Source organism: Lycorma delicatula, chromosome 6 (genome assembly GCF_047948215.1).
Source record: "Lycorma delicatula isolate Av1 chromosome 6, ASM4794821v1, whole genome shotgun sequence".
Taxonomy (NCBI): domain Eukaryota; kingdom Metazoa; phylum Arthropoda; class Insecta; order Hemiptera; family Fulgoridae; genus Lycorma; species Lycorma delicatula.
In genome coordinates, this window is record NC_134460.1 from 109,946,753 (window position 1) to 109,959,202 (window position 12,450).

General features: G+C 27.1%; 1 protein-coding gene across 1 annotated transcript in view; it reads left to right on the top strand.

Moving 5' to 3' along the window:
• Positions 1–12,450, top strand: part of Trim9 (E3 ubiquitin-protein ligase Trim9) — a 617,022-nt gene that overhangs the window by 523,104 nt on the left and 81,468 nt on the right. Inside the window, exon 4 of the mRNA XM_075368305.1 lies at positions 1,688–1,844. Within this exon, the coding sequence (XP_075224420.1) occupies positions 1,688–1,844 (157 nt within the window). The remainder of the gene's footprint in view (positions 1–1,687; positions 1,845–12,450) is intronic.

The window sequence follows — 12,450 nt, forward strand, 5'->3', positions numbered from 1 at the left end:
TTACAACTGTGTCCACAGCTAACCAAAATATAGACCTAATGACCTTGAAAATCACTACTTTAAATATTTCAGTCATGAAATTCTTCATTTTCTTGAACCACAATTTCCTATCATTTCTCTTAAATTATGAGACACAAAACAGCAAAACTCTCTGGATATCTCTGGCTGGATTTGTGAAAGTACTCTAGCTCTTTCCTCTTAGCACTTAACTATTTTGTACTAGTTTTCAGCCTTTTGAGTGCACCCTCATTATGAACCGTATCTTTCAACTGATATTAAGCAATTCTTAATAGATTCATGTCATTAGGGCCTCAATTCTTTTCAACAATATTCTTTTGATAAATCCTAGGCTCAGTACCATACAACAGCACTGACACACCAACACTTATACAGCAGCACCATATCATCATTCCCTTCCTTAAGCATTAACCTAAATTACAATCACTGCATAGGATGTTCCTTTATTACAGTAAAAATGTAAAGCTTTACATTTTTTTAAAATAATTTTATTAATTTTTGTAAATTATTTAAATGATTACAGTTTTTGATTTTTTGTATGATTCTAACATGAAGCTCTGACTAGTAGTTTCATTCAGAGTTTCATTGCTTACACAAATCAGTTGCATAGTTGTGTAACTGACACTAACTCTCACTTTACTGTTTTATGCTCTAAATCAGTTAAATCATACAAAATATAGTATTTACTGGAAGTATTGCTGAATGACATCAGTAATGATGCTATTATGTAAGCCAGCATTTACTTTTTAGATGATAAAATTTTTTTATAAATTGAGAAAAAACTTTAATCTAAATATACTCTGCTTTGTAAACTTTCTTAGTTTATATTCACTGTAATGTTATCTGTCACAAAACCAATTCTGATTAAGAGGGGTGCTGCTTCCTTTAAATCAGTACTCAATTGAGTTGGGGTTAAAAGTAAATTATCAATCTGTCCTATTAGGAGTACTTAAAAAATACAATTTAAACTTACATTTAACTTTTATAGTTAAAAAAAAATGGAAATTAAAATAAAATATTTAAGTTAATTATTCATAAATAACAAACTGATTGTTGTTAAAAGACTAACCATTTCTTTCTATTATGCCGGTCCTCAGGTAACTGAGTGTTGAATTGATGGAAATTCATTATTATCTATTAAGTGCATAATATTTAATTACTTTTATTTTTATTAATAGTTATTCAGCCAGTTAAGATGGTTATGAAAATATATATAAATAATTAACAAACAGTTTTTTCTAAAGTCAAAATCTTTATTAAGAAAATGCCAGCTATTTATTATTCTTTTATCTAGTTATTAATTTGACGACTTCTGTGGTAAAGGGGATAGCATCACTACATTTGGAAGGACTTGGGTTACAGTATTTAATATTTGGCATTTTTCATGCACTATAAAATTCATCTCTCTTCAGCAACTGTAATTGGGCAGTTAACCTAGTCGATTTCTGTGGTGGAATGGTAGTGTCTCAGCCTTTCATCTAAGGTCCTAGGTTTGAATCCTGGTCAGGCATGGGAGTTTTCATATGCTACAAAATTCCATTTCTGTATTCCACAGACAAGCTTCAAGTTTATATGGCAAAATCATCAAGCAAAAAAAAATGCCTGTAGTTGCTTAAAACAGTAAGTAAATGAATGACATAATTGCATCATAATTCTTTTATTGTTTCAGATTGGTGGAATGTTGATAAACAGGGTTGCAAATGTTGATATCACATGGCATAAAGATGTAACTGCAACACCTCGTGTATCCTGCCAATGTGATCTTACACTTGATGAAAAAGCTGTTGCACGTGCAATAGAACAGCTCAATTTTATACAGATGAAACGTAAGTTAACATTATTATTTATTACTGTATAATTGTGTAATTAAAATTATACTGTAAAATATAATTAATTATTATTTATAAATACTGTAGAATGTTTAAGAGCATGTAACAATTAATGATTTTATGGTGGTTTTGGTTGAAATCTAATAGCACTTGTTTGGGGTAATATTATTGACTGAATCTGCACTATGTAATTCTTTTATTAACATTGTCATAATGAGATACTAGTTTCAGATATTGTTTTTATTGGTAGATCTTTATGTGACATGTTCTTTAAATTAACAATTTATTTTTATTTGCTAAATTTAATATTTTTTAATTGTTTGGGTTATTTATAATTGAAAATCTTGCCGTTATGAAAATAAGGTTAAAAGGGACAATTCCCCTAAATATTCAGTTAATTTTAGTGTAGTTTATTATAAGAAAAACAAATAATGTAATAAGTTTAATAAATTACTACAAATGAATAAAAATCAATAAATAAAAATGATTCAGTAATTGCTTAATGGTTCCTGTGGTTTATAATTATTGGGCTTAAAAGTTATACAACTGAAAACTAATCTCTGTGTTGGTGCCCGTACTGCATTATATACTCTTACAAAATTTATGTTGTACATAATTATACAGAATACATAATTATATTATATTACTACAAATATCACTGGTATGGATAAAAATTACACTAGAAAAATATGAATTTTGAATTTTTTTTAAGCAACTTACATTACTTTCTCAAAAAACTGGTTCAAATTGTCTATACCCCATCATTTTTGGAACATATTTGTGTTTAGTTTCATTGGTAACAAATAAATAAATTGTGTGCATAAATAATAATAAGAATGTAATGTAAATTACATTATTTGAAGGTATAATATAGTTAGATTATCAGAATTACAGTAGTTAACTGAACTGACTTCTTATCGGTGTGAGATTATGGTAGCTCTGTAATTACCTTTTATATAGCCAGTTGAGATAAGACTTACTTGCATAAAAAATGTTTGACAGTAACTTTATTGTTTCTTCTAAAAATTAATGTATCAATAAAATTTTATATTAATATTTGTTGAATTACAATGAAATCACAATCTTTTTAATTTTCAAACAATTATTTCAAATAAACACAGTTAGATGATATTAATGTAGTCATCATCAAAATCTAGAAAGCTCAGTTGACTTGCAGGGTGGGAGAGAATTGCTGGATTCATGGAGAGGTATGAAGAGCAGTGTCATAGACATATGCATGTGAGCATACTGTACAGTAGTGTGCACTAGGTGAACAGTTATTGAAAACATTTGTTCTATTATCAGAAAAAGTGTCAGCGAACTACCAGCAGAAAATCCAGAAAACTTTGTATCACTAGATGTGACCTAAAAACTGAACATGTATCATATTATAACAAAATTTGTGTTACAGCTGCTAATCACAAAACAAAAACACAACATTGTGTATTTTAGAGAACTTCTTTTAGAGAAGTAAAATGACAACAGACACTTTTTTAAAAATATCATAACAGGTTGTGAGAGATTGGTGTACAGTTACTAGGTATGATGTAGAAACTAGGGTAAAATCATTGCAGAGGTGAGAAAACCATCACCTCAACTAAAAATCAGTGTGACAAAAAGTCTCTTGAAGATTTTGTTTGTATTTCTGTTATTTCATCAGTTCAAAAAGACAACAAACTTTTATTTTAAATCATTTTATGGTAGACAATGAGAACGAAACAGCCAGAGACATAACGCAGCAATTGTTTGGTGCTTTACTTTACTTTCTTCCATGCTGTTCCTTCTTCAGAAAAATATGCTACAGTTGATATACCTCAATCCTCTTACCACCAGAATTTACTTCTGCAGGCATTTAAAAAAAAATTAAAATCAAGCTTTAATTTAAAGTGGCATTTTAAAAGCAGTCAGAGTTAAAGAAATTTCTATGAGCCCTATGTTCTATAGTACAGAGATTCCACGAAGCTTACCAACAGTAAAATAAAAAAATAAAAATTGCTTGGAGAAGTATGTTAATAGAGTACGAGTGTACTTTGAAGGAGATAAGCTGTGTAACATGTTAATTACCGAATAAATATTGTTATAAACAAACTTTGGTTTCTTTATCAACAACTCTCATATTGGATAAAAACAACAAAGAAAAAACTAGAGAATGTGTAAAATAATTAACAGTGTCTTATATATTATATACAGTAAGTTGAGATTAAAAGTTTTGTACAGAACAGAGAGGAGAATAGCTTTAAACTGGTTATATGACAGATAACGTAAAAGAAGATGTTCATTTTTGTTTATAAAAACTTATGAATAAGTAATGAAAAATCAAAATATTTTAAAAATAACTGTGCTTAAGCAATGTAAATGAATTTTGAAGGAAATTTTATGGTGAAATAAATGGTAACAGGACACTATACTACTAAAAAATTTAACAAATAATTTGCAATAATTTAACAATGTCAATCTATAATGTAACAACTGTCTGATATTTTAAAATCACTTTTACTGGGAATTCTGGTAGTCATTCATCTTTTAAGTTTTGCTCCAGAGTAAACAGTTCAATCTAACAAGCTTACAGGTAGATAAGCTATCTTACCAATTAAGATAGACACCTAAGAGGAAAACTGTGAAAAGCTTTACACAGTTTCTTTTTAGAGAAAGAAACAGAAACTGAAAAGTAACTACACAAGAAACGTTGTTAAATAAAACCTTGAACAGTGAAAAAGTTTACTTTAAATAACATCAAGAAGAAACTAAACTGAAGGAAAGCTAACAACTCTAGGAAGAACAATATCAAGAGGTATTTATAAACTAACCAAAATAAGTTAATCTAAATAAAAGAAAGAGAAACCAAAATGGTAGGACAATAGTAGTAATGGAGGGGCTGATAAAAGTAGGGTGGGGTGGAGGGTACCCATCTCAAAAATTGATTTTGCTTTTTAAATATTTATTTCAAAATCTGAAAGTCTATAAAAAATTATGAGACTGAAAGTTTGTTTTTAGTTACTATTTTAAATTATTTCTACAAAAAATAAAGACTATATTTTAATCGAATTTTCAAAATCCATTGACTTTTTATAAAATTTTATAATTCGTGACACTGGTATATCAGTGAATTGGAACATTTTAAAAACTTAATCAACAACTTTTTCATGCATTCATATAATTTTTGTACATATTACAAAATTTTATTATATATTTTTTTTTAAATTTAGTTATGTAGATAGCATCCTGTTTCATATAAATAACATCATTCAGGTGACCAATTTGTTGTATGCATTAAGTCTGTTGTGTAGTTCACACATTACTCTTTACAGCATCTCCACAGAAATTCAGTTAATTTCTAGCTTGATTCTATGTTTCAACTGCTGAATAATTGAGTTTACAAATGCCTCATAGGAAGGAAACATGTGATGAAAGTCAGATGATCAGACAGCCACATTATGTTCTCTTATTAGGAGGTAACATGACAGGAAAAAAATTCTACAAAACAGTCTTGGCCATTTTTATAATGTGGCTTGCAACTCCCTCCTGTTAAAAGAATGATCCATATATTTAAAAAATATGTACGTACTTATGTAAAATATGTATGTACTTCTTATGAAATGCAAATCAAGTGTCAGTAATTTTTTTTTAATGTGTAGAGGAAAAGTTTCTCTGTTAGTCCTGCTGTAAACTTTCTTTCAAATGCTTAAGTGATAAATTTTTGTTACAAAAATTACATTTTTGTATTTTATATTTTTTATTTCTTTGAGATCATAATTGCTTAGTAGCAATAAATTGTTATAATGCATTGGTAAATAGCCTAATATCATTTTATTAAAGAAAATTGGTTGAAAAATGTAAAGCAAAATATATATATATATATATATATATATATATTTTTTAGTTCTCTGAAAAGCCTTTGTTCATGTTTCTTATTGCATCTACTGACCACTGATTACATAAAGTGCTGCCTATTGACTAAGTGATGTCTATTGACTACATAAAGTTTTTTTTCATTCTCTTCTTTATTTTATAATTTATGATTATATAATTTACACTTATACTTATAATTTACATTTAAGTACAGTATAAAGTATACTGTTCTTAAATAAAGTAATATAAATGGAATTAAAAAACTAAGAAGTAAAAAATAATAACAGATATAGAAAAAAAAAATTAAGGAATTTTAATCTGTTATATTTTTTTGGATGAGGTGTACAGGGTTGATCTAAGGCTAGATTTAAAGAGCAAAAAGGACAGTTTTAATTGCACACATTGCCTTAGATTGATTTCCTGACTTTCTGCTTGACAGCGCCACTACCAAAGATGGCAACTCCTGAACAGAAAACCTTCTTTGTTTTATTGTTTGCTAAATGTGAATCTATAATTACAATTCAACATGGATCTATGGAAAGTTTTGTGAATTTACAAGTGATAGTAATATTTGCTGATGGCATAATCATTTTGAAAGAACCAGATATGTACGTAAAGAGAAGAGTACGGGACAACAAAGGATGTCTGAAGAAAATGTTGAACTAGTCAGGGAATCCTTCTTGCATTGTCCTAAGAAATTTTTTAGGAAGGCCAACCACGAACTAGGAATGCCAGTGTGAAATGTTTTAAGGAAGCACTTACATATGGGTCCATTCTGTTTACAGCTGTTAATAAGCTTTGAAGCCTACCAACTCTGCAATCAAAATACTGCAATTTAAAGATGACAATTTTCTTGATAATATTGTGTTTAGTGATGAGTCAACATTTCATCAAAATGGAAAAGATAATATACATAATGCTTGTATATGGGCTCAAAAAATCCCTATGAACTCTTACAATGTGAAAGGAACTCCCAAAAATTAATTAATTTGCATTCAATATCCTGACGGCAAGTTTATGGGATATTCCTTTTTCGCTGAAGCAAACGTAACGAGAGTTTCTTATTTGGTAATGATGCATACACAACTCTTTCCTCAACTATAATATGGACTAGAGAATTTTATTTGATAAGAAATGATACGTTTTCTCACTGGCATAACTGTATGGGATCGCTTGAATGACGTTTTCCTTAATTGCTGGATTGGTAATGTGGATTGTTTACCTGATGAAACTAAAAATGTAAAAACTAAACATGTAAAAAAGAATTGGAAAAGTAGTAGTACTTTTTTAATTCCTTTTATTATTGAAGTCAGTTTTATTTTTCTAAATATACATTTGTTTTATTTTCATATTAATTTATAAGTGAATTAAAGCTATCAATTGAGTAAATGGTTAGCATTAGTTACAGTGGCAATTCTGTGATATTGTACATTCCAGATTAAAATCCAGCAAGTGTAGTTATTTTATATTGATTTCAACATCTATTCTGCTGTTTTACTATGGGAGTACAGTTAACAACAATGTTAGAAGAAATGGTTGTCATTAGAAAGGAATGATGTAATTAAAACTGTAAAATCTTAAATGAATTTACAGCCTTTTACTATGTATTGCACTTTCCCACACCAAAAAAATATTAAATTCTGGTATAAAATTTTCTTGTACATGATATTTTTAAAGTATATAATTAAAATACTGTAAATATTTAATAATAATTAAATAATTTAATAAATTTAATAATTAAAATTACTGTAATAATCTTTAAATAGATTAGACATAGGAAAGTTAATTAATTATTTCTTGGAAAACCTTGAATTCTTGACAATGTTTGGTATATTTTTAATTATATTTGAAACTATTGGAAAACTACAATAATTGCATTACTTGTTCTTCTGGGTGAGAGGATGAAACTAAAACAAATCTAGTTTCAGCTGGACTGAACTAATTTAGTGAATGCTTAATTGATGTCTATATTTGCCCAGCATTAGATCACAGTATTCTCCCATTTTTTCCCTAGTAATTCTTGTAAATTGTAACATCATGCAATTTAAAAATTAAATCCTGGGCAACATTATAACCTATACTATACTCATATTTGTCCATCATTTAAGAGATGCTGTTAACTATCTAATATGGTTTTGTCTTCATTCTCAGATCATTTATAACTATTATTTATTTATTTTTCTTTAATAATTGTTTATATCTCCTAATAATAAAATGAGGCTCATGTTATGTTGTAAAGAGAAAGAAATTATACAAAATTATATTAATAAAAATAGTCAAATTTGATAAGTATAAAAATTGAAAATAATAATTACTAATTTATGTAATTATTATTATTATTGTTTATGAAAATTCTTTGAAGTATTTTTTTTTATTTCAATTTTTATAAAAATTAGCAAAATGATTAAAAAAACATTTTTAAATTTCTCACTCGCTGTAAACATAATTGATATTCCAATGGAAAAGGCTTCAGGCGTTTTGTTGTAAATTAATTATTATGAAAAGATATGTAATACATACTGAGTTAAATTTTCATTTTATTCTATCTTAATATTAAAATTAATTAAAATAAATATTTTATTTTTATTTCATATTCATGAAATGAAACTCTTGTATTTTATACATCATTATAAATTATTATGTTTGAAGTAATTCAAATATAAAATGGTACTGCACTGCCAGTAATGTTTTGTAATATTGTATGAGCATAATTACATGAAAATTTTGTTGTGGAAAAGTACATTAAAATTTTCGAATAATAATAGATTATTATTGTTACAAAAGTACTTTTACATTAATATTATATTAATGTAGTTATATTAATATTAATATTTGTAGTTTCTAATTTATTACAACAGTTTTTAATGAAATAATTATTATTTCAATTACTTATATAATAAAAATTCTGAATTACTCAAGTGAATATTATATAAATATTTATTAGTACATTTTTATTGTAATTTTTAGTGAATAATTTTTATAAAAATTAATATTTTTTTCATATAGCAAACTTTGTTTAATTCTAGTTGTTTTATGAAAGTACAATGTGATCATTTTATCGTGCCCGCATGACACTATAATTCCACTATGGACTATAATACAGAGATACATTTGATTTGATTCATGGAATGTAGTTATGCATAACTGATAATGTCTTACAGTAAGTGTTGAAAATGTCCACCATTTTCCTAAAGGCAGATCTGAACCCTTCACATCACATATTAGGACTAATGAAATTTATCTCTTTTTCTTACTCTTGGTTACTCAATGGCCATGTGCTCAAGACAAATGATGTGTGCAATAAAATGATCTTGCTGTGCATTATAATAATTTTTATATTTGAATACTTTTATACTGTTAAATGTCACCAATTATCTATCAGTTGTGCCAATGATGGGAAATCATGTTAAAAAACCATGTTTCTGACAGTTTTTTTTTAAAATAAAAAAGATGCCAAATGAATGTCTAGTACTTTTACATAGTATAGTATTAGCACTAAAAATTCACAAAATAAGTAATCAACCTTAGAAATATTCAGTTATAAGGGGTCTATAAAATTTTAAAAGGAAAACACAAACTTAAAAAATGCTTATAAACAGAAATCTTTTTTTAATCTCATGTTATTATATCTTTTGTTTTTTCATGTCCTCTTCCTGTTTCTTAAATATAATTTTTTTTTTGTTAAATATTTTGGTGTATGGTATCCATGATGCTGAATATTAGTTCAATTCTTACAATACCTTCCTTTATCCATTATTTAACAGATTTGAAGATTTTTACATTAATATGATGCATTTCAAAATATATATCTTCCATCCCGTTTTCAAAAAACTCATCTGTGGGATTTATCACAATGTTAAAATTTAAATACAAATAAGCATATAATGATAACTGTACAGATGAACGATTAAAAGGAATTTTAATTTATTAAATCATAATTATTTATAACCATCCATTTTAGCTTTAAAAATTTTGAATTGCCTTTAAAACTTACAAAGCTAATACAGGCTTATAAGTTGGAAGGAATCAGGATATATGAATTAGAGTTCCACTCCAGCCCACTGTTTGTGTTTTGTGATATTTACATATTTTTATTGTGAATATTTTAAGTTTATTACTGTACTTTAGGTTTAATATTGTGATGACCTTTACGTAGTGAAATTTCTGAAATCTGATGATTGAAAGTGTTTCTGAAAGATAATACACATCATCTAAGCCATATAATTAATAAGGAAAGGTATTAAAAAAAATTATTTATGTTTATTTTATTTAAGACTGAAATAGGCTATTTAAATAAGTAAATAAGTTATGCTATAAATAAACTAATAAATAAGCTTGCGAGACGTTAAATATGTTTTCTGTCTGTAATACTTCAGATTTATATTCCATTTTTTTTTTTAATTTCACTGCTATTATACATTAACCTTTTTCTTACTTAATTTATCTGTACATTAATTACAACAAATCATATCTTTTTGTTGTAAGATATGATTTTCTTCTTAGAATGTATAACTTATATTCATCTCAGGCTATTAATTACTGTTATAAGATATATTTTAATAACTGGTTGTTAATAATGGTTTGTTTGGTGTTGTTTAATTACTTAACTAATACTGTGGTTATGGTGTGGTTGCACAGCTTCCGAAGATGGGAAGGAGCGGATGCCTGCAGGTGAGAAATGTGTTGTTAAATGGTGTTTTTTGTTGTCACTTTTGCTAACTAGTGTTCTTTTTTTATAATAATTTTCTTTTGAATCTAGATTTTTTTTTTGTAGGTTTTACTTTTGTAACTGCATGTATCTCTCGATTTTTTTAAAATTAAAATGACAAAACCAAGCTCATTCTTTACAACTTCTGCACACTTTAAATTGAATTGCTATATCACTTGTGGCATAAAATCAACTAATTAAAACTGTGTTATTTAAACAGGGTTCAGAGTAATATTAATTTTACATCTATGTTATAACATATTACTCATTAGATCAGGGGTGCCCAACCTGTAACTCATAAGTTACTCGTGGCTCGTGACAATGTTTGATGTGGCTCATTATATCAACTCAGGCATGAAATGTCTAAAAACAATTTGCTCTATAAAATACAATACCGTGTTTAATGGCCACAGTTGCTCAGACATCTGAATTAACCTTTCTTACAGACATAACAACCAAAATGAATATACTCAATCTTGAACTTCAGGGAAAAGAAAAAATCTATTATTGAATTAATAGGAAGTATCAATGCATTTAAATCAAAATTAAATTTGTGGATGGCCCAAATAAAGGAATGTAACTTTGGTGACTTTACAAATCTGGAGTACCCGTTAAGAAATATAAGAAAATTGAAACAAATAAATATTCTGAAACTCTCACTGAGCTTAAAAATAATTTCAAAATTAGATTTTCTGATTTTCGTAAAATTCACCCAATTGCTTCATTTTTTAAAATCCATTTACTGATACTAATATTTCTGAAATATCACAACAAATTGCAAATATGATAAGTAAAAATGCTATTAATTTAGAAACTGAAATAATTTATTTTCAATCTGATCTCCAATTAAAAACAAAAATATCACAAACAGATTTTTGGATACTCATAGATGAGAAACAATATCAACTCTTAAAAGAAAGTTTTCAGAGGCTGCAATGCTGCTTTGGATCAACTTACCTTTGCGGAAATGGTTTTTCAACAATGAATTTGCTAAAATCAAATTTTAGATCCAGGATAACTAATGAACATATGAATGACTGCATGAATTTAGCTATAACATTGTATGTACCAGAGTACAAGAAACTGGCAGAAGAAATGCGGTGTCAGGTTTCACATTAAAATATATTTTTCTCATATTTAATTTGTATTTGAATTCTTAATAAATTACGCATTTTCTTTAATATTGCAATTTTTTGTGTGTATTATATATGTTTTAAATTGAATTATTAAAAGCAAAATATATATGTGGCTAGCCAAAAAATTTTTAATTCTTAATTGGCTCAAGCTCGGTTAAAGGTTGGGGACACTGAATTAGATTTTTAATATTTCTTATTATGTAGAATCTAGATAAAATGGTAGACTAGTGTAACATTTTGTTACCCATAAGATTTTAAGGACTTGTATTATTCAACTTTTTGACGTATGTTTATGTTACAAACTCTAGCCCATTAGTGATCGCAATCTAGAGAGAAGATAAATAAATATAGATTTTTCCACAATCTTTTCATTCCAGTATAAATGTGTATGATAGTTTTATGTACCTTAAAGAATGGAAACCTGAAGAAAGAAAAACAATTCTGAAATATTTTTATTAAAAATTATCAGATATTAAAATTAATGATCTCCATGGTGGAGTGGTAACGTCTTAACATTTCATTTTGAGGTCCTGGATTTGAATCCCCTGGTCAGGCGTGGCATTTTTCTAACGCTACAAATTTCCATCTTCATTTTTCCACATACAAGCTTCTGTGTAAGCTTTTGTGATGAATTAATTCAGATCAGTCAGAAACAAATTAAAATTAGAAATTATTGACTCATTTTGTAGTTATAAAAGTGGGTTCAAGACTTAATATCTTATGATATTATTGAAGTACTTGTACAGAAGTTACAAAGCTGTGCTAAAATTCAACAAACCAGTGGGATTTATAGAAATATTAACATTTCATTTAGTGTTAGGTTATATTCTAGCCAATTGGAATTCGTGTTCAAAAGAGTTGATGACTGAATTTAGATTATTACTAGTTTTCTTTTATATATATATATATA